Genomic DNA, 26,993 nt, shown 5'->3' with positions numbered 1-26,993 from the left:
TGCACTCAACTGTTCAAATACAGAAGGCATTTTGTTAGAAACCCAAAAGCCAATTCTAGATTACATGCTTCTGTGGAATTTTGGGTCATAACTGGATCTTCTTTGCTACCCTCTTGTTCTATACTGTTTCTCAGAATGAATTCTGACCTGGATGAAAAGCAGGTCTGGGACAGTTACACCACTAGTTGAGGGGACTGCTAGCTTGCCTTTGTGATGTATGGTTGAATAGTACTTCTTACTAGCCATAGTGGCTTTACTTTACACAAGATTTATTCACATCTAATACTGACCTCGTCTTTTATTAGTAAAATGACTTGCTTCTTCTGGTACAATTCTACAGGCATTGCACTGTGGCTTGCTCTTCACCATGCTGGTGAGATACACTACTGCACAGCACAAAGCTTTTTTAAAGTTAACATTAAGTACAAATGCATGTTATGAGGAGATAACCTAATGTTCATTCTGGTTTTGCTTTGTAAATGTATTTAAAACAGTCCTTCATATTTCAGTTCTTGTCCTCAGTATTTCAGTTCAAAAGGAGAAGCCTTATGTATTGACAGTACTTTTTACAACTGCATTAGCAAGCCAGCAGTTGTGAAGGGAAGTCAGTTTCTTAGATGGTTAACCAGACTTCAGAAGTTCAGTTCTTTAATTCAACATCTGTTCTCAGCTGAGAATAATAATTTCACCAAAGTTAGTGACTGAGTGGTGTATGGGCTTGGATGTAGAGGAGGTAAGGTAGCCTCCATCTGCCTTTGACCATTTGTTCCTCTCACCACTAGGGGCATCAGTAAATCGAAATCTTGATGGTTCACAAAGATGCTTTTCAACCCTCAGCCATGCAGGGTTGATCCAGCTACTTTTACCTGGTGGTGATACCAGAGGTGCTGGTATAGCCTACTGTGCTACAAAAGGTACTTTTCAAATGGGAAGTCATTGAATGGCACAGATCTATTCTGTGAACTTAGACCAGTAACACGTTTGCTAATTTTTCAGCTGTGAAAGGAGATTTATCTTGCAGGTATTTTCTGAGGACAAATACACTGAAAACTGTAAAATACTCAGTTACTCCAATGGAGCCAAAGGAGTATAAGGGACACAGAAAAAGGAATCAATGAAGCCAACTGGAAAGCAGGCTTTAGAGACAGTTACCTCAGCAGACTGGGTCTAAGAAGAGGAGAAATGCAGCTTAAAAAAGCAGAGGGTTATTTGCAAAAGGTGCATTTTAGTCTGCGAGGTTCCTCAACTCACTCTCCAAGTGTGTCTGCCAAGTGTCCAAAGCAGTAGTGTGCATTGCTCATTTGGGCCCTGGGTAGCCATTCCTGTTCTTGAAGGGTAGCATCTGTTTCAACGGAGGTACTTCAAATGGCATCCTTCCCCTCAGTAAGTATGTGCAGATCTGAGGTGTGTGTTCCAAATACCAGCTTTCCCTTACACCATCAGAAGTGAGAGAAGTTACCTATTCTATTACTCTAAAACTCCTCCATATGAGGAGTGGTCAGCTCAGCTGACCACTTACCCTCAATCATACTTCAGAAAGTTTAAATATGTGCAGATTTAGACTTTACTTTTACTTCTCTGCGAAACTAACACCTTTGTAGCTCCCAATCTCACAGCAGACAACAGATACATTATGGGCTATTAAGGGCCATTATCCAGAATCCATGGTGTGAGAAGTTGATACCAGAGTTTTTGTCATATGGACTAAGCAAAGGAGAAAATACTGTTTACAAACCCTATTCAGGTAGCAGGACTGAGGTATGACACCACCACTTCCAAAACAGTGTTTCTTTCCTTCACAGCAGCCAGTCAAAGAAAGAAAATCAGTGCAAACTTTTTTTCTGAAGCAGCAGAATAGAAATAAATCCAAGGGGATAACACAGCATGCTCATTTTCAGAGCCAATATCCTCTGAAATGTAACTACTGTGTTGCTAAAAGAGTATGTGACAAAGAACCAGAGATCTGCTGTAGTGCAATGATAGTAACAGACCATGGGAGAAGAAAATCCCTACTGCGCTATCTTGGTGAGGTAGGTTTGTTAAACCCCAGATTTTCCTGGATGTTAACACTGGATCTTTCATGGTATAAATTCATTTCTGTATGCTTTTAACAAACTTGGGAAGCCTGTCATTGCAATAGTGGGTGACAAGTCATAGCTAGATGATAAAGAGGAAAGGCTGAAAACAGTCTTGGTGCTCTACTGAAAACCACACTATTGACAATACTGGGAATGGGGGGTGAGGGGGTGTGTGTGCAATGTATCACAAATATAAGTCACAGTCTTTCCTTACAGATCATTTGCAGGTTACACAACACTGCTATGTTGAAGCAACAAGTTTGCTCCACTGAACAATCCTGCCTTAACACCTGATAAACCCTGCTGGTGAGCATCTCCAACCTGCTCTCTTGACATAGTTGAGCCTTCCATAGTAATAAAGCTGTATCCATAATCATAGTCAAAAGTTGACATTCCTGATGATTCAGAAGCATTTGCTCTACTATTCTTCAGCAGTACTTGTTGATGCACTAAGTCTTCATTGTATTGTCATAGTTTGCAAGACCAGCAATATCCTGCAGTACTTTACCAGCCATGAGAGGAGAAGGAGGTAAGAAGTGGCGGGAACCCTCTGTAAGGTTTCCAGTTATTAACTTCTGCAGGAGCACCTGACTGGAACTGCGACCACCGAGGCAGGTGTCAAAATGTGGCAGCAGTGATGGTGATTCACTAGGCCATGGAACCTTCCTGCCAGGCTCAGCAGCGTCTGGAGATGGGAATGTGTCATCTCCAGGCCCATCTGCCAGGCTCTCAAGTTGGTGACAATATGAGAGAGCAAGACTTTAAAAAAAAAAAAGAAAAGAAAAGAAAAAGAAAAAGAAAAAAAGAAAATAAAAGAAAAAAAAATAAGGGGGGGGAGGTAAAAAATCGTCTGAGCCAGATTACAGTTATTTCAGTGGTGAGGTGCGTGCCAAAGCCCAGCAGCACCACAGGCTCTGGGTGGCTGACGCCAGGCCTCAAGGGGTCCCGGAGTAGGAGAAAACCGCACAGGACGCAAACGGGAAGCAGGGCGGTAAAACTGGGCCACAGTCGCGCTGCCGCCCTGCTCTCACCTTCGGGCCCCGCGGACGCGCCGCGCTGCCCCTGTTCGCGACCCAGCTGCCCAGGCACCCTCCCCGGGGGGATCCTTCCCTCCGCCTGACAGCGGCGGAGGCCGGGCCGGGGCGATTCCACCTCAGCCCTGGAGCGTTGGGGCGGGACCGACCCGCCCAAGCCCGGTAGGCAGTGTCGAGGCCGGGCTCTTGCCGGCGCTGCTGCCTCTCCGTGCCCGGAGAGGGAGCTTCGGCCGGCGCTGCTCCCCTCACTCCCGGCGCCATGGAGCGGCGCGGGGCGGCAGCGGCGGCGGGCGGCGATGTCTGCATGTGCCAGACCGTCTGCCCGGCCCACGCCAACCACCGCGGCGAGCTGAGCGCCGGGGAACTCCTCAAGTGGATGGATGCGACTGCCTGCCTCGCAGGTAGAGGGACGGCAACGGCCCCGCGGGCGGCCGGCGCCGAGGGTCTGAGGGCGGCGGCTGGCGAGGAGAGGTGCTTGAGGGCGGCGGGGAGAGGCCGCCCGGTGACCCGCCTCGGCCCCTCAGAAATTTTCCTTAAACTCGTGGGCTGTGTGAGCAGAGCGTCTCCTTTGCCGAAAACCCGTTGCCCCGTCCCTATATTGGCCGATGACAGGAGAGGAGGGGGCGAGATTTTGTTCCTGGGGAGCTGGGAGGGAGGGGGGCAGTGCTGGAGGGGAAGATTTCAGGGGGGGAGTGCGTGAGATTTGATGGTTCAGATTAGGAACCGGCATCAGATTAGGAACAGGCATCAAGGGAGTGAGAAATTTTGGGGGGCTGGAGAGGAGTGTCACATCTCAGGGGAGAGTGAGGAAAAGAGAGACAGGGGCGGTTAGGATGAGAAAAAAGCCGGAGAGGGAGAAAGGGGCTAGGGAAAAAAATCAGAAAGGAAAAGTACTAATTTAGGAATATTGGCACATGGGTAGGAGAAAAAAAACCCAACAACCACAAATCCAATCAGTGTGCAGAGCACTGTGTGCCTGGTTTAACTCGGCTTCGAAAACTTTTATAATCTCCTCAGCTAACTTCTGGAAGCGAAAGCGGCATCAAAAGCACGAAGAAAACCCAAGGCTCTGCCATGGGTCTGTCACTGAACTCCGTTTCCAAGTACAGCTGCATACATTAGCAGCCCATAATGAGCCTTGCAGAGAATAGCGGGTGTATATTTGGGGAGCTCGTGTCTGCACGGCGTCTCCATGCGACGCGGTGACCGCGGAGCACACGCTGCGTAGGTGTGTGCCGCGCTCGGTGCGGCTTTATGTAATCCGCTGTTCCTACATAGGAAGAGTTGGGATCCTGGAGAGCTTGTCCCACACAATAACCCAGAAACTACCTAGCACGCAGCGAGTTCCCAGTATGATTTTTTTTTTCCTTTATTTTTTTTTTGAGATTTATTTTAGCATGAAGGAGTCATTGGATTTCAGCCCTTCAATGATTTACCCGTTAACTGCTTTTTGGCAGAGAGACTCTGAATTGACCTCAGCATCCCCTGAACTTGAATCCCTGCTCTGAAGTGGCACAGCCCCAGCTGCCACAAATTTGTCTTTGCTCTCTGGACCTCAGTTAAGCTGTGGTGATCTAAATCAGTTACAAATCTGCCACCAAAGATCACCTTTATAGTTGCTTTTAGTTAATTAGGCTTAGGGCAGCAGCAGTCATCACTGCCAATCCTGTTGCACACAATGGATTTTTTTAACGTCTTTCCTCACCTTTTTTTTCCCCTCCACAGTAAACTCAGCATACTAGGCAGGAATTTGTGTGGCTTTGCCATCTTTCACCTGCATTACTGCCAGCAAGTACAGTTTTGAGTGCCTGGGATTTGCACCTTCTTCATTTCATTCCCTGGTGCTCCAGGTGTGATCCACCTTGCTGGCTGCTTTCTGACTTTTAAAGCTGTTTATGATTATCTCCACCTTACTCATCACGTTGCACCTATCACAATGCCAACTCCATCCTCTTAGTTGTTAGTGACCTCCTCTCTTTCAACACATCTTTCTGTGTTTCTAGTAAGTGCCTTCATATATTTTGCTCTCATATTTTCAAAGGAAACTGCTTAGTTGCTGAGACAACTAATGCACCATCCTCTAATTCCTCCAAATCTTTTCTTAAAATGCTCACTAAAAATACTGCTGCTTGGGAGAAGCACTCCTGCCTATTGTGTACTGCTGTGTTCTAGCTTTCCTGCTTGTCCTCTTTTTTTGCCTCTTTCACTCAGGAAGCTCTTCTGGAGCAAGGGCTCCCTTGCTGTAAAAAGGGGGCTGTTAAATATTAGCAGGAAAGATGTTTAGCTTTTCCAGATTAACTTTCATAATTAATACAAATAGGGTGCATTATTCTTCACAATCACATGCATCCTAGGGAGAGGAAGAACACAACTTGAACTTTGTTAAATATATTTTCCAGTAATAAATACTTGGGTTTGATGTTTCACATCATGTTGGTTATTTGTTGTTATTTAATTCCTGTGGTTTTAGTACAGCACTGGGGGTGCTTTCCACTGCTGTGACCACACTAATGATCCAGTAGACATTTCTCCTATGTCTGAGAATCCTCAACTGACAAAACTTCTACACTGGTTTAAGATAAACAAGATTCATGATACCCTGTTTTGAGGGAGATTGCTGAGATTTCTGTAGGCTTTTTAATGCTTTGTGGCTCTTTTTCTCTTGCACCATGCTTGTCATGGCTGTTTTACTGAAATGTTCATTTTTAAAGACCTGAAGTAGAGCTTTCCAGAGTGAGTGGGATCATTGTCATAATTTATTCTCATCTCCTAATGTTGCCTTTATTTCATGGTAAATATTAACTTTAATCTTATTTAGCTTCTTTTTTCCCCCTAGGGGTCCACTGCAGACTTGCATTAAGGTGATCAAAAGAAGACCTGTAATCTACTGTGTTTTGTCTCTGTTTCTCCTGCACAAGTGTACAGGGGAATACCTTCCTGCAAATGCAATGTGTTAATTGTGTGTCCATGTGTCTCTTTTGAAGCTGAGAAACATGCTGGTGTATCTTGTGTGACAGCATCTATGGATGACATACAGTTTGAAGAGGCTGCCAGGTACAAAAACCAGCTGACAACAGTCAAATGTTTGCATTCTAGAAATTCTTTATTTGGCAGAGGTAAATGGAGGCATTATAAAATCTGAGGTGGCACTCTGGTGGACTCACCAGAGTCACAGGGTTAAGTGTCAAAATTGGTCTTTTCAGTCTGTGATAGCCTCACCCACTAAGAAAACAGATCAATTTCACAGGTCGTGTTACGTTGATGTGGCAACCTAGATGCCTGGTGAAAAACTCATGGCCCAGTGATCTTTGGTTCTACTTAAGAGAACGTTTCAGGGCATTACTTATCTCTGTTAAATAAGGAAGACATACCTATAACAGTCATTGTATAATATTTTTTATTGCTGTAAGTGTCCAGAGAAGGGCAACAAAGCTGGGGAGGGGTTTGGAGCACAAGCCCTGTGAGGAGAGGCTGAGAGAGCTGGGGTTGCTTAGCCTGGAGAAGAGGAGGCTCAGAGCAAACCTTATTGCTGTCTACAACTACCTGAGGGGAGGTTGTAGCCACGTGGGGGTTGGTCTCTTCTCCCAGGCAACCAGCAGCAGAACAAGAGGACACAGTCTCAAGCTGTGGCAGGGAGGTTTAGGCTGGATGTAAGGAAGAAGTTCTTCACAGAAAGAGAGATTGGCCATTGGAATGTGCTGCCCAGGGAGGTGGTGGAGTCACCATCACTGGAGGTGTTTAGGAAGAGACTGGATGGGGTGCTTGGTGCAATGGTTTAGTTGATTAGATGGTGTTGGATGTTAGGTTGGACTCGATGATCTCAAAGGTCTTTTCCAACCTGGTTAATTCTATTCTATTCTATTCTATTCTATTCTATTCTATTCTATTCTATTCTATTCTATTCTAGTGTTCTTTCAGTTTATTCCTTACCATCTCTTCCTTTCAGCTCTTTTTAAAAGATGTGTTCATGTAACAAAACAGAAATCTTTTGCATTATCACTGAATAGTGACTCAGTCTTCAAGATAAAAGAGGATTTTAGTTTTTGTTTTAACCATTTTTCACGATTTACCAAGAGATGAAAGACTCTGTAAGAAGAAACAGAACATTTATTCCTAAACTATATTTTACAGAAATGTTGTTGGTTTTCTTCTTCTTCTTTTTTTTTTTCCCCCCCACACCTTGCAGTCTAGAAATTAATGAGTGCTTAAATGGGATGGACTCAGTTGCACAGACCAGTGCACATGCTGTTGTCCTGACTGTGAGCCAAGCAAAACTGTGTGTTAGATGTACAGCAGATGTCAATCTAAAATAGTTTACAGTACACAAGTGTAAAATAGGCATTCAGTCACACTTCTGAACAGAAGCTTTTGGGAGTAGTGTCCATTAGCATGAGAACTAGAACAGGAAACAAAAGTGAGCATGGTCATACTGAATCTAGAACTCAAGATAATTGCTTGGTCTGTTTTACAAGTGTTTTAAAGTGCTTGTCCTGCCTGTAATTGTTCTCTGGTTTTAAGTTTGTCCTTAGGAAAAAGCCCTGTCTGTGAAAAGTGTAATCAGAGTCCTACAAATGAATTCAGGGTGATGGTTTTTCTTTCAGACATTGTATTTCAGACTTCAGTAGCTTCAGAGGAATTTTCTCTCTCATTTCTGAGAGCAGAACAGAACTTCTGAAATACAATGAAAATACTTCCCTTACAAATTTGTTTCTAAGTATGTCTCTACTTATCCTTGCACTTGGAGTGGCAGTGTTTCATTCTTGACACAAATGTAAGCTACAGGTGTGTTAACAGTGATGTGGTTTCATTAACTATTTTTTCAGCCTCAGGTCATCCCTAACATCCCCTTTTTAACTTAGTGTGCAGTTTCCTAAATTTTGCCAGATCTTGTTGATTACACACGTCTTGCATACACAGATTCATTAAGAAGAGTGTGTCCAGCAGGTTCTCCTTCTCCTCTATTCTGTTTCTGGAGTATTGTGTCCAATGCTGGGCTCCCCAGCTCAAGAGAGACCCAACAGAGAACTATGAGAATGATCAAGGGGCTGGATCATCTGTCTTATGAGGAAAGGCTGAGAGTCCTGGGGCTGTTTAGTGTGGAGAGAAGACTGAAGGGGGAATCTTATCAATGTTTACAAATACCTGAGTGGTGGGTGTCAAGAAGGAGCCAGTTTCTTTTCAGTGGTGCCTTGTGATAGGACGAGGGACAATGGGCACAAACTAGAACACAGGAAGTTCCACCTCTATGTGAGGGAAAACTTTTGTGTGGGGCTGAAAGAACACTGGAAGAGGCTGCCCAGAGAGTTTGTGGAGTCTCCTTCTCTTTTTCAAAACCCACCTGGATGTGTTCTGTGTGGCCTGTCCTAGGTCAACCTGCTTTGACAGTGGGGTTGGATTTGATCTCCAGAGATCCCTTCCAACCCCTGCCATTCTATATGTGATTCTGTGAAATAAGAGAGCTCTTGTATCTCACTATAGTGATATTAAAAGATGGTTCTTTAAGTCACCTGCTGTAAGGTTTCATTTACCTAACTCAGGTTACCAAATGGTAAGCACTAGTTCTGCATATATTTTTCCCAGTTGACATGGAAACAGATATTTCCACAAGTCTGTATATTGCAAAACCCGGTTTTATGCCATGACAACAACTAAGTCCTTCTTATTTGTCTTTTAATGTCTGCCATTTCAGTGGTATTAAGAACATCTGATTTTAAATTGCATTTATTTAAATTTCATTACTACTCCATATATCAGGCATATCCAGTTCACTCTGATACATTTCAAAAGCTTTCTGCTGGTTACAAGTGAAGGTGTGGTGTTCTGTGACTTCTGTCTGCCCAAGCTGATCAGTTCTCTTGATAAATAAATCAGTATGACCAAAGTCAGATGTGATACAGTGTAAAACACTGAATTTTGAAACATTTTCTGAAATTTTTCCCTATCCTACTGTCTGACCATCTGAGCTCTGACATCTTTATTTTCTGATATGACTGTGGACCTCAGAGGGCTACACTTTCCTACAATAGAACTTGAGTCCAGCCCTGTAGACTGCTCAGAACACCAGGAATTATGGAAGCCAGTCAGGGAATCTAATGTTTGTGGAATCCAAATCCATGTTATGTGTATCTCTGCTGAGTGAGATCACATCCAGCTTTGATCTTTTGTTCCCACTCTGCAGTTTCCTCAAAGACAGACAGACCCAGACTTACCTCTCTCAACGTCTCTTACGCAATGTTATTGCACAGAGGAAAAGAGGCCACCAGGGAGGTTTCTCTGACAAAGGTGAAAGAAACAATCTTTGTACAGAAGAATAGTGCCCTGCTGGTAAACCTGAGAGTGAGGCCTCTGCAATCCCTTCTGGGACTTCATGGACAATCCAGCATCATGATGTTCTTGACAGGAGCTGTGATGTCCTCTGCAAGCATCTGTAGAGACTGAACTCCCCACCTGTCAAGGAAAGCCTCACACTTGCTATCAGTATTAGAAGTTATCTAATGAGTATGATCTTTCTTTTTTTTTACCTCACACTTGTCATTACCTCTACTGCTGTGTTACTGTAATCCTCTTGGGAGTTATGTGACAGATACAGAGTCTTCAAAGATGTTTCAGGGTACTTGACTGAGTTCTGTCTTTTAGGATTTTGAAAGCCTTTTTACAAGGCTTGTTAACTTTGAAGCAGGGACACTTACTAACTGTTTTTCTTACAGTTAGAAATTTTCCCTGTAGTTGAGTGAGATTGCCCTCTAAACTTCTAGACCAATAATGGTGAGGCCTTGATCTGGCTAAATTGAAGAAGGTAAGACACAGCTGCAGAGAACAAAGGGGCTAAAGTAATAAAGATTCATACACTAAGAAGCTGGCTTGAACATCACCAAGAGACTGTAATATTCTTGGAAGGTCAGAAAGTGACAGCAGAGACTGAGAAGTAAAAGGGCTTTATCTATTTGATTCCATGCATATGTAAACAATTTCCCAGAAATTTAATGGGTGTGTGTTGCTGTAAGTGTGTATAAAGCATGTAGAGACCATCTTTGGTTATGCAAACTGGGAGTGCTACCCCTTCACGTCTGGTGCCACTAATAAAGGCAATACCTGCCTTTAATAGCTATAGGCTATTAGGTTTTGAGTGATCTCCCTGTGTCAACTTCTATTCCAAACTTAAATGTGAATAATGTGTTAGTGTTCTGATCACATTCTCGTTTTTGTAAATGAGCTGGTGCTTCTCTTAGCAATGCAGTTTAGAACCATTACATTAATGATTGTGCTTTTTGTTTGCACTGAATGATAAAGAAACTCCTTCTGAATACATTCTTCAGAAGCTGTTAAAGGCTGTGTATCTGCAGATGGTCTTAATTCTTTCTTTAACCACTGTCCACCCTCATATATTCAAAGGCTTCCCCTTGTCTTCTTGAGTGTGATCAAGAAAGAGAAAGTTTCTGTGTAGTTGCCTGTTCCTGTCTGGTACTGTAAAGGAGCATGATTCCTATTCCCCATTCTAGTGTTTGTTAACAATGTGTTTGAAGTTCTGGCATTGAGAGAAGCACTCTGAGAAAAGCCTTACCTTTAAATGTCAAAATCTTATTCATTAAATTAGGAAGAAAAGAGAAGGCTTTTTCTTGGTTTTGTGTGTGTGTTTTTCTGGGTTTTGGTTTTTTATTAATAAATACAGTCGTAAGTGTGCCAAATCCTTAGCTGTAAATGCCTGCTTTATAGGTACTCAAGTGGTCTGAGTTATATTATCCTGTCTCAGATGTAGCTAGATGCATTTTGCCTGCTGTGGGACTGATCATAGCAGGTGTAAGGTAGTTTAAATTCTCTGAAGACAGTGGCCTGGTGCCCACTTACTTTGTTATTCTGACTTGCCATGTACATCATGTCCTTTATACTGCTCTGCTCAACAGCACAACTTGAGGAAGAGCAGCTTTTCCAACCTTTCATCATTGCCTTGTCTTAGGATATTAGGGGTTTGAAAATAAGGGTGGCCAACATGTAAGAGGTAATTTAGAAATTCCAAAAGGAAATAAATGATTTTCTCAATTAAATTTCATTCATGTTAGTAAAAAGATAGGATCCTCTTCAGAGAGTCCATGTAGGTAAATGGGGAAGAGTAGTTCGCAGAATCACAGAATGTTAAGAGTTGGAAGGGACCTTGAAAGATCATCTAGTCCAACCCTTCTGCCAGAGCAGCATCACCTATACCAGATCACAGTGGAATGCACCCAGGTGCATTTTGAGTATCTCCAGAGAGGGAGACTCCACAACCACCCCGGGCAGATGTATGCTATTAGGATGGAAGGGAGATCTTGTGGCCCTGTTCTTGGCCAGATCTTGGAAACTGGACTTTATTCCTGCCCCTCAGATCAGAACACTTTTTGTGTAGGATTATTTATCATAGTATCATCTTAGTATCATAGTATCAGTCAGGGTTGGAGGGACCACAAGGATCATTAGTTCCACATCCCCTGCCATGGGCAGGGACACCCCACACTACATCAGGCTGGCCAGAGCCTCAGCCAGCCTGGTCTTAAACACCTCCAGGGACGGGGCCTCAACCACCTCCCTGGACAACCCATTCCAGGGCTTCACCACTCTCACAGTGAAGAACTTCCTCCTCACATCCAGCCTGAATCTCCTCAGCTCCAGTTTCATTCCATTCCCCCTAGTCCTAGCACTACCTGCCATCCTGAGAAGTCCCTCCCCAGCCTTCTTGTAGGCCCCCTTCAGATACTGGAAGGCCACAATAAGGTCTCCTCAAAGCCTTCTCTTCTCCAGACTGAACAGCCCCAACTCTTTCAGTCTGTCCTCATAGGAGAGGTGCTCCAGCCCTCTGATCATCCTCATGGCCCTTCTCTGTGCATGTGTCTGTATGCTGGAGGACACAGATGGAGTGTATCTTGTGTGGTTTTTGCAGTGAGATACAGTCAGTGCATGATTAAGCTGCATGATTACATATTACAAGATGTTACTCTTCTTAACAGAGTTGGACAAATTATTAGCATCAAAGCAAAGGTGAACAGAGCATTCAAAACCAGCATGGAGGTAAGAGATCATCACTCTTATTCCTAATGATGTTTAAAGAATAGAAGAGGGGTGGGAGGAACGGAAGAATTCAGTGTTGGTTACTTGTTTGAGAAGGAGCTTTGTGCAGTTACCTAAACAATAACACTGCCTTATGAAACTCTGGTTTCATAATGGTTATTGCATGTTTCTTGTAAAATAATCCCTGTCAAATTGGAAACTAGACCCTGAAGACTTAAAATCCTTGGCAGGTGTAATGGACAAGATGGAATAGGTGTCATTGGTGCCATCCAAGGCTCTTCACCTCTAAGCAATCTGTGCTTCAGTGCTTGGATCCATGAATAGTGGAGTTCTAAGTGTTTTTTAAACTTGTGATACAAAAATATTTATCTCAGGTGTATATATGTTACAACTTTTCATATTGTAACATTATGCAATGCATTTCCCAATCACTTACTTGGAATCAGAACTGCACCTTAAGGGTACTTTGCATTGTGCCCAAATCCATTTCTCATTGGTGTTAATGTCAGTGATGCAACTTCAGTTAATGCATTCCAAAAGGTTCTGAAAATTAGGGAAAAATAAGGAGCTTTGATGCATATCAAGCCTGTCTCACAGGATCAAAGTCAGTGTTTTACCTTCAAATATTTCATTGTGCTTTACACATCTATACAGAATGTTTTTCTCACACAGATCTCAGAAGGGTTCAGCTGGGGGCTCCACATGACACACAAGTATATCGAAAGAGATACACATAAAACTAAAGTATCTTTCAGACTTTTTTATTCGACCTTAGAAGAGATGTTAAACATACATCCACAACTTCTGTACTAAAATACTTATCAGAGCTTATTGTGATGTTCTTATGTGTTCAGAGATGTATTGGTGATCATGGAGTATGTTTTTTACCTCTGTTCTTTAAGAGACTGGAAATGTTAAGTATGATAAACCCTGCATCATTTTGTCTCACCTCAGTTGTCAATTATGTAAATACCTTTTTTGTCTCCTTCCTCCACTACCTCCTTCCTTGCAGGTTGGCATCACGGTCACAGTACAGGACATTTTGACTAACGTTGAGAAAATGGTGAGCGTAGCATATGCAACATACGTAGCCAAACCAGTTGGGGATGAGAAGGTATTCTTTCTGTTGTTTTCTTCTGTGTTTGAAGTTGCTGAGACTGAGTTTCTGTAAAGCAACCCCACTTCACTGGTTGTGAAACACAGGAAAACATTCATACCTGTTTATTCTGATCAGTAATGTGAAACCAGCATGAAGCCTAGACAGTATGAAGTTATTTTCCCCCTCATCTCTGCTCTGAAGTTCCTAGAGTGTATTATTGTTTCCTCTTTCACAATTGCTGGTAGTAGAACTGGTGTCTTTGTAAGGGCTGCAGTACTGATTGGCAGGGAGATTGCTGTGGGTCTGCACAATCTCTCTCTGCAGAAACCAATGTATATACATCTTGAAAGCTGCAAAGATGCTGGAGGTGGGGCTTCTTTATCCTTCAGTCTCTCTTTTAAGGAGGTTTTTCAGCCATCACTATTCAAATAGAACACATTATTTTTAATCTAGCTGCCAATCTACATTGATCCTTTGCCATTTCTGTTAATTAGTTTTCATGACAATGTTGTTTCTGCTCCCCAGAATTTGGCTTCCCAGAGGTAATTTGAAGTCAATAACAGTGCTGTTTGGCCTTCACATTGCTGTGCCACACAGGCAGAGTTCTTCTAAAGGTTTTATATGAGAAAGGCCAAATATTCCTCAGATCCTCTTAATATACTCCCTTTGTATCTAGTATTATACTTTCTTGAAATGTGAGTGACTAGAATTATTTATCTGACTTTGCTGTTTCTCTGAATGTGTTTTGACAGTGTATGTGCCTTTTTAACATCCACTGCAGATTGGCAGAGAACAAAAGCAGTTAATATATTCAGTCATCCCTGCTTTTTTCTTCTGCAGTCATATATTGCATTTTGAAGAAGAAAGGGATCAGAATGGTTTTACCAAAACTATAGCCCAGTTTGTCTCTTAAAGGTTAATGGCTGAACTGGTTAGCCTGAAAGCACTAACATAGTATAAAGTAAGGATTATTCATTCTTTGTGTGATATATCCATTTCATCAATCCATTTACCTTTTGCTCAAATTTTTAGGTAGGTTAATTCAGGATTAAATTGATGATTAACTAAGATTAGGCTTAAGGCAGGAATGCCCTAGAGGGAGTTTGAGACCTCAGTTCAAATTCCATCACAAATTAAAGTCTTGGTGAAATTAAACCCATTTCTCAAATCCACTTCTCTGAACAACTGCTGCTAAAGTTGTGCAGAGACCAAACATTGTGCACTCGCTGTCTTAATCTTGTATCTGGACCATTTGGAAAAGCCTAGGCAGCTCTTGTGGAGGACTAGAAGGAGGCAAGGAAACTGAAAGAAGGTTTGAGTGAAGACTTAAAGGATGAAAAATATTAGCAGCACCACTGCAGCACACAAAATGTTGAATTTGTCTGTGCTGCAGTGTTTGTACATTATTTCAAGGTGTCTGAGGCTAGACCTTGCAGACAGATCACATGAGTCATTGTGCAGTGGCATCTCTGCAGTATTTATCTTGATGTCCTAATTTACAGAATACAGAATTAACACTGTTGGAAAAGACCTTTGAGATGATCAAGTCCAACCTATCACCCAATATCATCTAATCAACGAAACCATGGCACCTCGTGCCCCATCCAGTCTCTTCCTAAACACCTCCAGTGATAGTGACTCCACCACCTCCCTGGGCAGCACATTCCAATGGCCAATCACTCCTTCTGTGAAGAACTTCTTCCTAACATCCAGCCTGAACCTCCCCTGGTGCAGCTTGAGACTGTGTCCTCTTGTTCTGGTGCTGGTTGCCTGGGAGAAGAGACCAACCCCCACCTGGCTACAACCTCCCTTCAGGTAGTTGTAGACAGCAATAAGGTCTGCCGTGAGGCTCTTCTTCTTCAGGCTAAGCAACCCCAGTTCCCTCAGCCTCTCCTCATAGGGTTTGTGCTCCAAATACCTCCCCAGCTTTGTTGCCCTTCTCTGGGCACATTCTAGCACCTCAACATCTTTCCTAAATCAAGGAGCCCAGAACTGGACACAGGACTCAAGGTGTGACTTAACCAGTACAGAGTGACTTCCTGCTCCTGCTGGCCACACTGTTCCTGATACAGGCATTGGCTTTCTTGGCCACCTGGGCACACTGCTGGCTCATGTTCAGCCTACTATTGACCAGTCCCTTTCTGCCTGGCTGATCTCCAGCCACTCTAACCCCAGCCTGTAGCTCTGCATGGGGTTGTTGTGGCCAATGTGTAGAACCCAGCACTTGGATGTGTTCTGTCTCATGCCCTTGGACTCTGCCCATCTGTGCAGCCTGTCAGGGTCCCTCTGCAGATCTCTCCTACCCTCTAACAGATCAACACCTGCCCCCAGCTCAGTGTCATCTGCAATTTACTGATGATGGACTCAATGCCTCATCCAGATCATCGAAAAAGATGCTGAACAGCATGTGGCCCAGCACCGATCCCTGGGGGACACCACTAGTGCCTGGCTGCCAGCTGGATGTGGCACCATTCACCACCACTCTCTGGGCTCGGCCCTCCAGCCAGTTCCTAAGCCAGCACAGAGTGTTGCTGTCCAAGCCACGAGCTGACAGCTTGGCCAGGAGTTTGCTGTGGGGGACAGTGTCAAAGGCCTTAGTGAAGTCCAGGTAGACTACATCCACAGGCCTCTCCACATCCACCAGGCTGTCATCTGATCATAGAAGGAGATCAGGTTGGTCAGGTAGGACCTGCCCTTCCTAAATCCATACTGGCTGGGCCTGATCCCTTGGCCATCCTGTAAGTGCTGTGTGACTGCACTCAAGATAACCTGTTCCATAATCTTGCCTGGCACTGAGGTCAGGCTGACAGGCCTGGAATTCCCTGGCTCCTCCTTCTGACCCTTCTTGTGGATGGGCACCATGTTGACCAGCTTCCAGCCATCTGGGACCTCTCCAGTGAGCCAGGAATGATGGAGAGTGACTTGGTCAGCTCATCTGCCAGCTCTCTCAGCACCCTAGGATGGATCCCATCTGGCCCCATGGACCTGTGGGGATCCAAGTGGCTAAGGAGGTCTCTAACTTCTTCCTCCAGGATCACAGGGGAGCTATACTGCTCCCTGACTCTATCTGCCAGCTCAGGAGGCCAGTTGTCTGGAATACAACCTATCTTGCTATTAAAAATGGAGGCAAAGAAGGTGTTAAGTACCTCTGCCTTTTCCTCATCTTTAGTTACAATATTCCCCTCCATTTCCACCAAGGAGTGGAGGTTGTCCTTTCCCCTCCTCTTGCCATTAATATATTTATAGAAGGATTTTTTGTTGTCCTTCACAGCAGTGGCCAGTCTAAGCTCTAAATGGGCATTTGCCTCTCTATTTTTTTTTCCTGCATGACTTAGCAACATCCTTAAACATTTCATGGGTTACCTTTTCTTCCTTCCAAGGATGGTACACCCTCTTTTTTTCCCTTAGTTCTATTAGAAGTTCATCACCCATCCAGGCTGGCCGTCTGCCCCGGCGGCTCCTCTTCCGGCACATTGGCACAGCCTGTTCCTGTGCCTGCAAGAATTCTTTCTTGAAGTAGGTCCAGCCCTACTGGACCCCTTTGTTTTTAAAGGCTGTTTCCCAAGGTACCTTCTGAGTTAGTTCCTTAAGTAACCTGAAGTCCATCTTCCAGACGTCCAGAGTGGAGGTTTTATTGCTGCCCCTGTTAGCTTGACTGCATATTGAAAACTCAATTATCTCATGGTCCCTGGACCCCAGACAGCCTCCAGCCACCACATCTCCCACCAGCCCTTCTTTGTAAAAAGAAGGTCAAGCAAAGACTTACCCCTGGTAGGCTCACACAGCAGCTGGGATAAGAAGCTATCCTCCATACACTCTAAGAACCTTCTAGGCTGCCTTCTCTCTGCTAAGTTCCCAGCAGATATTAGGCAGGTTGAAGTCACCCATAAGAGCAAGGTCTGGTGATCTTGAGACAGCCTCTAGCTGCCTACAGAATAATTCATCCACCTCTTCATCCTGATTGGGTGGTCTATAACAGGCTCCAACCAGTATGTCTGCCTTGTTGGCCTTCCCTCTAATTCTCACCCACAGGCACTCAACCTGATCATCCTAGATCTCTACTTCCATGGCGTCTAGTGCCTCCCTGATGTACAGGGCCACCCCTCCACCCCTTCTCCCTCTCCTGTCTCTCCTGAAGAGCCTGTAGCCATCAATTACAGTGCTCCAGTTATGTGAGTTATCCCACCACGTTTCTGTGATGGCAACTACATCATCACTTTCCTGCTGTACCAAGGCTTCCACCTCCTCTTGTTTGTTACCCATACTGCATGCTTCAGTGTACAGGCACTTGAGCTGGGCTGCTGGTTTCACCCCCGACTCCTGTCTGGGGGGACTGGTTTCAGACCCTTCCCCTTTCAAATCTAGTTTAAGACAGTACACTTTGGATGTAGTTTACCATTGAACTGACATACAGGGCAGTTTGCACTTAAGGGAGAAGAAATTCTGAGGGGTGTCTGTGTAGTGAGTGGAAGTAATCTCTGGGGTACACTCTTGCATAGACTACAGCACTGATCATTGTCACTGGATTATTTTTATCATACAAAAATTCGATAAACCTTCATATTAAGATTTTTTTTTGTTTTTTAGATTACTTTTCATAAATGAGAATTGTCTTAAACTGTGTGTGGCCTGATGGATGTTTGTATTTAAAAGCTAAAAGCACTTTGTCATTGAGTTTTGACAAATTATTCTGAAAGGATAATGCAGAATCTCTTGAACTTTAACTCTGTACTTGTTTGTATTAATAGAACTTGTCATCTTGGACAGCTGACAGCAAAAGGTTGTAGAAAATGCTGATGCCATTTTAAGTTCAAAGTGTACTTTGTAATGATTATGGCACTCAGGATTTTTTTTTCTGTTTTCATTTGTATAGATTGAATTAGAACCTGTAAAGGTTCTGTCTAAAGAAGACCACTTGGAGCACACCCTGGCTATAGAGAGAAGAAAAATCCGACTGGGCTATGAGCAGGTCTTTCAGAATCTAATGCAGGAGAGTAACAGGGAAGGTAAATATTGTGGTCAGCATAAAAGATGGAAGAAATAACTAATAGGCAGCTGGAAGGGGGTTAAAAAGCAGCTAAAATGTCTGAGTAGAGCTCCTTGAAGTTGTGATAGAAGAGTGTGTGCCAGTTTTGTGAGGGTGTATAATGTAAGTTCTAACCGAGTGGTGTTTCTTTTCCTTTCAGAAATTCCAGATTTAATAATGCAAGATTAAAGGCCAAGCATGCATTAAATAGATGCAAAATGCAGATCTTAGTGTAGGTTATGTATGTAAGGATTAAGAGTTCACACAGAACTTTCCAATACGGAAACCCTCCCTGGATATATGAACCTCTCCCTGGAGGTGTTCAAGGCCAGGCTGGATGAGGCCTTGAGTGACCTGGTGTAGTGGAAGGTGTCCCTGCCCATAACAGGGGCACTGGAACTAGATGATATTTAAGGTCCCTTCTAATCTAAACCATTATATGAATCTAAGTCCTATGACACGAGTGGTAATGTGTCTCTTCAAGAAAACAAGAAGAACTATATTCATGCCATGAAATCATTCACAGCAAACAGAATGAACTTCATTACACAGAGGTCAAAATGGGTGAAAAAAAATTTAAATACCTTATGGCCAAATTAGAAAAATTCAGCCAAGTAACAGACTTGTCTATTTTTCTGATAATAATCTGTTCCCAAAGACAGGTCTCAAAACTTGCTCTCTTCCCCTGAAACAACCCAAAAACTTCACAACAGTTAAGAAATATGCTGGTATTTTGAAAGTTTGAACTATAACTCCATGTATAAACAACAGACATTATGTGACTTTACTGAAGAAAGTGTGCATCTATTGTAAATACAAATTCTAGTCTCCAGTAGAACAGGAGAGACTTGTTCACTGCAAGCAAAGAACTTACTTGTCTTCATGGTAACTGTCTCATAGGAGACAGCTTAGTACCGTGAAAGACAAACCAGAGGTTGATGTCTGGTTTCCACTACCTTGGCTGGAAACTTCCTTGAAGGACCTTATTGTTGTTAGCAATTTTCTCCCCAGGGGGACAGAAGAGCAAAATAAGGTAGAGGATACACTGTGTCAAGGCTTCTAGGTAGAAAAATATGTACAAAGCTTATCCAGAAAGTGAAGTTTGTCTCTGAGTCTGCCTTGTGCAACAACTTAAGTAGGTCCAAAGTGCAAATTAGTCACGTGTCCACACATTTATATAATCATAAAGTTAATTATGTCAAAAGTCAAAAGTACAATTCAGATCAAGTAGCTTCTAGCACTTTTAAAATGACTGTCATCATCTTATGTCTAAGTCTGTTCTTGCAAAATGTAACTGAAAAAACAAAGATTAGAGTAAGGATGTATGGCTTAAACATTTGGAAGTGAATTAGAAATGCTTAGGTAATGAAATGTGTTTATTGATTCAGATCTGTATTTCTCTCTTTCTTGTAAGGTTTGTATCATTATGAAGTAATCATGTCATACTCTAATTAGACACATTGGTTCAGGTGTCCATCATACATGGTGGTCAAAGTCTATCAAAGGTATTTGAATAAGTGATAAACTACTCTGACAGCATCCATTAGAGGTCATGCATAGCAACCACAAATAATCACAAGCACATGCTGAGGCTGTTGGCTGCCTGCATTCACAGCTAGCCAAGTTTCACAGTAACTGCTTCTGACACAGCTTCTTTAAAGGATTCAGTGAGGGCTGGGAAGGATCACTGTGCTGTGATAAGACTGCAGGGTGCACCATCCCCCACCTCTTACTTCTCTTGCAAGAGCAAGGCAAATCGTCAGCATCTTGCTTCCCTTGCAAAGAACAGAGATCTTCTGTGTCATTCTTTTTTCCTTCTTGTCATTGTGTCTGAAGCAAATTGCATGCTTCATTAACTAAGAGTATTTTCTTCCTGGCTGTAAGTTACTAGCTGAAATAACGCATTATTACCTGGCTGCTGTCTTTCAGATACTTTTGAAGAGGGAGATGCAGTTTCTGCTGACCTTACTCATGTACAGAGCATTGAGCTTGTCCTGCCTCCTCATGCAAACCATCATGGGAACACTTTTGGTGGTCAGATCATGGCTTGGATGGAGACAGTGGCAAGTATTTCAGCAAGGTACTTTTCCGTATGTATCTTTGCATATGGTTTTAAATAGATGTGATTTTAATAAGGAGGGTTTCACAGCAATTTATTTTATGAAAAATACAGAAGCAAACTTTGTAACTTTTCTTGCTCCTTGGACTGCAGGAGGCCTTTGAACCATTTATGTGGTGCAGTTCCCGCAGTATGCCACACCGTAGTGGGAGTCAAATATTCTTCTTCTGTTACAAATGCAGACCCTAAGACAAAAGAGGCTGTGTTATCCTCCTGAGAATCTCTGCAGAAATCTCTGCATTGGACATAGGAATGGAAAATGGGCCTCCTTGTGGCTGATTCAGTGTTTTCAAGGCAGAGTAAAGCCAGGATAAACCCAGTCCTAACCTTATATCAATTTGATATCCAAAAATAAACAGCCTTCTAAATGTTAATCTGGAAAGCCTTATGCCATAAGAAAGAATAAATCAGAGAAGAATAAAAGAAACAAATTCTGTTTTGTTGGTGCACACACAGAATGAATGTGTAACCTTCAGCACATCACTTAACCTTTCAGTCTCTCCGGGTCCTGCAGCCTAAAAGTGCTAATATTTTTAGCAGTTTAAAGGACTTTGACATCTTCAGGTAACAAATGTGAAGTATTTTTGTGACACCCCCTAGCATTGCTTGTCAATACAGCCTAGGCACATAATAATTTCATTTCTCTTCATCTGGAATCAAAGTTGTTTTTCTCCCTGCTTGTTCTTGGACACTATACAAAGCTTGTTTGTAGGCCACTCTTGAGTTCAGTCTGAATTCTCCTTGCATACCAAGTGACCTAAATCACTGCATGGATGTTAGATATGTGTTTGCTTTTAAACTTTAATAATTAAATTACTTCCCCATTCATTATTCATATAGTTTTGATTTATAGCCAGTAGTTGTACTGATAGCAACAGATTACTGCAATGGTTGGATAAACAGCTTGCTTTGGTAACATTAGAATACAGTGACCATACCCCAGTGTGTTTCTGGGTTTTGCCATAATATGACCCAAAATATGTACCTGTTTTCTCTTGGTAAATTTTACCTAATGAGAGTCACATTTATGTTTAAAAAGAGAAGGAAAACTCCAACAAAACAAGCACTGAAAAACATTTATTTGAAATAATGAATGTCAAACATGATTTGTCATGCTGAAAATTTCAGGAATAGTAGCTGGTGACAGAGGCTTGCTGAAAATAAAGATTTTGTAGTTTATGCTCAAGAAATAGCTAGTCCTGTTACAAATCTTTTGTGAGTCCATTCACAATTAGACCTGACCTTTGAATGTGCCAGTTAAGAGTTGATATGGCCACAAACTCTGCTGGAGGAGCAGAAGAGGAGAGCTAACCTCTGACAAATAGGTTTCTAAGGTAATTATAAAGGTTATTTACCTCCTTCTCCCCTCTCCTCCTCACCTCCACTTTTTTTGACTAGACAGCTGATGAAAATCTTGCAGATAACGATGAAGTAATTTGAAAAACAGTAACATTAGTTCAAACCAAATATGTGTTTTCTTATTTTTCTATACTTGCAGTGAAAGCACTCATGGCATAGTTTCCCAGGAAGAATGGAATATTTAGGGCAAATTTCTGGTTTTAATCCTTTCTTGTTTTCAATTATAATCGTGTTTGCATCTTTTTTAGTGAACATTGTAAATAAGATCACCAGTTAGCATTTTAAATCAGAAGAGGACATTATTCTTAATGAAATTACAAAGTTGTTTAAATGTATTAGTCTATTAAGAAGCCGCAACACTCAATTAATTAACTACAGATAATTGTGTTCATTTAACAGTGCTGGTACATTAGTTTGCAGGGTGCAGTAGAGTTGAAAGCTAGGAATGCTACAAAGCTGTATTTTCAAGTTTAAAAACTGCACAGTGAAAAATCTATTCTCACATGTGCCTGTGAGATTCTTACTGAGAAGTTTTGCACACGTGCATGAGGACAGAGTGTGTTTCTTGAAAGGCTGAAAATAAATGTTATTATTGTATATTGTTTCCTTTTCATGCACAGAGATCCTAGCAAAGAGTGGGGTTTTGACCACATTTAGAACTACTGAAGAAGCCTGGGTTTTGCCCACTCTGGAGAACTTGCAAACTAGATCTCAGTTCCACAAACCCTTAAGCTGTTACCTTGCTTCTGAGATGTTGGTGAAGGTTGGAGAAGTAATGAATTGTTGGAATTACCTAGTGTAGATGACAGTATTGCAAAACTTTTAAGAGTGTAGCTGGGTTTGATCAAGTGTGTATCTCTTTGTCCACAGTACCTAGTACAAAAGCAGCTTTTCCAGTGAAGTCATGAAAAGGGTACTTGCCAGGCACGGACAGTCTTCAGTACTAGATCAGCAAGGTTTTACCAGTGTGGCTACAGAATGTTTCACAAGCAGTTCAGAGAGATCCAGTAGAACAACCCAGCTGAACCTGAGTGCATGTAATTGAACACTGTAAAGGATCAGGTCTGAAATAAGAACAAACAGGTGAGCAGATGCAATATGCAATTGGAAGCACAAAGGGGCCAAAACAACTTGGATTTGTGTGTTTATAACACTGTTCTGCCCTCAGCTTTTGAAAGATAGCCAACAGCTCTATGCTTCTGAATTAAGCTCTCAGGTCAGCATCTTTGTATGCCTTTGTATGTATGAAGATAAGTTTCTCTGCTCAGCACTAGTTGTGAGCTTCATGTAGTTTAGTAAATCAAGCCAAATTAAAAAAATGAACCAAATCCAAATCTTCATCTGACAGTTAAATTAGTAGGTTTTGGAATTCTTATTTCATATAATACTAGGAAAAAAACTTCTGACAAACAAGCACAAAAGTGATTAAGAAGAATAAATTGACATTGCTTTGCTTGAACATTGTTTCCAGTGCTCAACCTTTCTGCTGAGGTTTCTTTTAATTGTTTAAAGGTTTCAGGATCTGGTGTTTTTTACATACTGAGCAATATCCTACTCCCCATGCAGTCATATAGAAATTAATGAAACTCAGTGAAATGATCTGTAGGTAAGGGATTCATGGTCTAGCTCTAAAATAAGGTAATATCAAGCAGCGAGAATTAATTAGTTGGTGTTTGCGAAGTGTGTTGAAAATGAAACATAACTTTCAAGCTTACCTATTATGTGACACTATAATCATGTTTGAAGCTTGAATTATATGCTCTTGGAGCTGAACATGTGAACTGCATTTCAGTGGGTTATGGAATAAATTACAGTAACATAGTGATCTTCTAGGTTGTATAAACCTTGTTGTTCTAATCACTACCCAGTTCAAACCTTACACAGGAGGTTCTTTAACAGGACCGTATTTTCCTCTCTGTCTCTCTTGCTCTCTTTTTCAGCCGCCTTTGCCGTTCATATCCCATCCTGAAATCAGTCAATATGTTTAAATTCTGGGGACCATCTGTCGTGGGTGACCGCCTTGTCTTCAATGCAATTGTGAACAATACATTTCAGAACAGGTGAAGCTCTTCATCTGCTTGTCTTTCTTGACTTCTCCAGCACCAGCCTAACCATGTGTTTCAGGTTTGACCTCTCAGTAGGGTTACTGAATGCATTATTTTTCATGTGGAGCTTTGGTGGATACCTCTGTCTCTGTCTATATCTATATCTATCTGTCTCTGTAGATCTAGATCTGGATCTGTCAGTATAATAATAGAATCATAGACTTATAGAATGCTTTAAGTTGGAAGGGTCTTTGGACCATCTAGTCCAAGCCTCTGCAATGTGTAGTGACATCTTCAACTAGATCAGGTAGCTCAGAGCCCCTTCCAACCTGACCTGGAATGTTTCCTCTGCCACCTCTCTGGACACTCTGTGCCAGAGTTTCACCACCCTCCATGTAAAAAAATTCTTCCCTGTATTTAGTTTAAATCTCCCTGGTTTTTTATTTTAAAATCACCAGCCTTTCTCCTATTGAAACAGGCCTGCTAAAAAAGATTGTTCTCATCATTCTTATAGGCCCCCGTCAGGTACTGGAAGGCTGCTATAAGGTCTCCCCAGAGCCTTCTCTTCTCTAGGCTGAACAACCCAACTCTCTCAGCCTGTCCTCCCAGGAGAGGTGCTCCAACCCCCTGATCATCTTCATGGCCCTCCTCTGGACCTACTTCAGCAAGTCCATGTCCTTGTGTTGAGGGCCCCAGGTCTGGACACAGTACTCCAGGTGAGGTCTCACCAGAGGAGAGTATAGTGGCAGAATCACCTCTCTTGATCTGCTGGCCACATTTCTTTTGATTTGCCTTCTGGTCTGCAAGTGCATGTATATCTGTAATTGTCTGTTTATCCCTGCATTTAAAAAAAACTCCACTCAGTGAAGCTTTAAGAAATTGTCTGCCTTTCACTCTCAGTTTAAAGAGCATTTGTAATCAGATGCCAGTCCTGCAAACTCAGACCATAAATATCACTGTGAAATTCAGGCATTTTCAAGCAACGAGTTGGTCCCACCACTTTGATTCTTCAGACGACTCCAGCTAGCTGCCAGAATCTTCCTGTCTCAGCATCTGTTGACAAATCTGGGTTCTATTTATTCCTGGTTACTGGCACCAGTCATGCTCTATTTTATTTATTTCTTCCAAGTGCTGTTTTGGGTGTACACAGAGGCCAGGCTTTGCCAGTGCAGTGTGGAATAAAGGCCTGCAGACCATCTGAAGTTATATCTTTATCTGAGTGTATGGGCAATATCATCATGAAACAGATTTTGGCATGGTGAATGTCTGCTCCTGGAATTTAGTTGTGTGGGTGTTGACCAATCTTGCATATATCCTGTCTGCTGATGGTTTCTCTCTCTCTTCTATGCATGCATTACTCTTCTGCAGTTTTAGGGCTACTGTTGTGTTTGCTTCAGAGAATGATGCTCCTCTGACCTTTGACAAAGGGATAGCACCTTCCTGCTAGGCTACTTCCACATCTACAGGAATGGCACTTAGGGCCAACACACGCTGTGGTTATACCAGGTGTATGACAAATACATAGAATACATAGAATAAACCAGGTTGGAAGAGACCTTCAAGATCGTTGCATCCAACCCATCAACCAATCCAACACCACCCAAACAACTAACCCACGGCACCAAGCACCCCATCAAGTCTTCTCCTGAAAACCTCCAGTGATGGCGACTCCACCACCTCCCCAGGCCCTGTTCCAGCAGGAGGACATGTTCAGAAGTTGCAGGAGGTGCAGCAAGACAAGATGCAAGAAGGCAAAATCTAAAGTAATCCCTGCTCCAAATTCTGTACATGGGACAAATTTTATACTGGCTTTGCTGTTTTATGTATTACTTTGTAGCTGTGTTTGGTCCCCACAAAATGCCAGCAGGGCATGAATTACCTTCATACTATGCTCTTGCTGGATGTCACATCAGTATCATCCTGTTTACTTTTTCAGTATGTTCTCATGGTATGCTTGCTGATGTTCTTGTTTTGCTACTTAGCTCGCTTCTTGTTCTTGTTCTTAATGCTATTTAGCTAATGTCACCTTTTCTTTTGTTTCTGAAATGCATATGTCCAGACCAAGTAATTTACTTTGCGTGCTACAGAAGGCATCTGAACCGGGCTTCCTGCACACAAGAAGGTGTACAGCCAGCCCTACTTAGTATGTCTGAGGGCTGCTTCTGCATCACTTGTAGTAGTTCAATAATCAATTTAAACTTTTATTTCAGTGTGGAGGTTGGTGTCCGTGTTGAGGCTTACAACTGTGAGGACTGGATCAAGGGCCGAGCCCGGCACATTAACAGCGCATTTCTCATTTTCATCGCTGTAAATGACAAAGGAGAACAGCTCACCTTCCCCAGAATCAAGCCCACTACAAAGGTCAGCACTCATTCTCAGGAGTCGAATGGATGCATGCATGAGATTATGTGGTCCAGCCCAGCATGTTGCATGCCCTGCTGCCAGCCATGGTAACCTTGACGGGAAAGCAAGCACAGGGCTCTGTGCTGAAATGCATCTTGCAGAAAGAAGAGAAAACCCCTAAGTGAAACACTTGCCTGTGGGTGAGAGATTTGTCATTAACTTCAGTCATCCAAAACTGAGAGGGGTAGTGAAGGGAAATCATCAAGGGAAATTCTGTAGATAGGTGATGGACAGGGAAGAAGAATGTGCTTCTTTCAATTTTTTCACCTGTCTGCATCATTCTTGTGCAATCTTCACTGACTGGAAGATGCCCAGACAGAAAAATCTGGCTGAAACCATCATCAAGTGAATGAAGTTGTAGTTATAAACCCTTTACAAACATGAGAAATAGAGTTAATAAGAAAGACTGTAGGAATCAAATCCCATGACACTGGTGGGCTTTCTGGTTCCTTTGACATGGAGATCTCAGTACGCTTTCCAGAAAGTGGTTCTTGAAGCACTAAGAGCACAGGATCACAGGATGTTAGGAATTGGAAGGGACCTCCAGAGATCATTGAGTCCAACCCCCGCTGCCAGAGCAGGACCATAGAATCTAGTGCAAGTTGCACAGGAATGCATCCAGATGGGTCTTGAAAATCTCCGGAGAAGGAGACTCCACAACCTCTCTGGGAAGCATGTTCCAGTGCTCTGCAACCCTCAAAGCAAGCCTCCTGTTGATGTGGAACCTCATGTGCTATAGTTTATATCCATCGTCCCTTGTCCTGTCACAGGGGGCAACAGAGCAGAACCTG

The 26,993-nt window shown here is 42.7% G+C and overlaps 1 protein-coding gene across 1 annotated transcript in view; it reads left to right on the top strand.

The window, feature by feature from the left end:
• Positions 1–3,371: 3,371 nt before the first annotated feature.
• Positions 3,372–26,993, top strand: part of ACOT12 (acyl-CoA thioesterase 12) — a 41,652-nt gene continuing 18,030 nt past the window's right edge. The window contains exons 1-8 of the mRNA XM_009910696.2: positions 3,372–3,513; positions 6,097–6,166; positions 12,091–12,151; positions 13,164–13,265; positions 18,124–18,256; positions 20,206–20,356; positions 23,695–23,814; positions 26,010–26,160. Coding sequence (XP_009908998.2) covers positions 3,372–3,513; positions 6,097–6,166; positions 12,091–12,151; positions 13,164–13,265; positions 18,124–18,256; positions 20,206–20,356; positions 23,695–23,814; positions 26,010–26,160 — 930 coding nt within the window. The remainder of the gene's footprint in view (positions 3,514–6,096; positions 6,167–12,090; positions 12,152–13,163; positions 13,266–18,123; positions 18,257–20,205; positions 20,357–23,694; positions 23,815–26,009; positions 26,161–26,993) is intronic.

The sequence above is a fragment of the Dryobates pubescens genome, chromosome Z (assembly GCF_014839835.1).
Source record: "Dryobates pubescens isolate bDryPub1 chromosome Z, bDryPub1.pri, whole genome shotgun sequence".
NCBI lineage: Eukaryota > Metazoa > Chordata > Aves > Piciformes > Picidae > Dryobates > Dryobates pubescens.
This window is presented reverse-complemented; position numbering and strand designations above follow the sequence as displayed.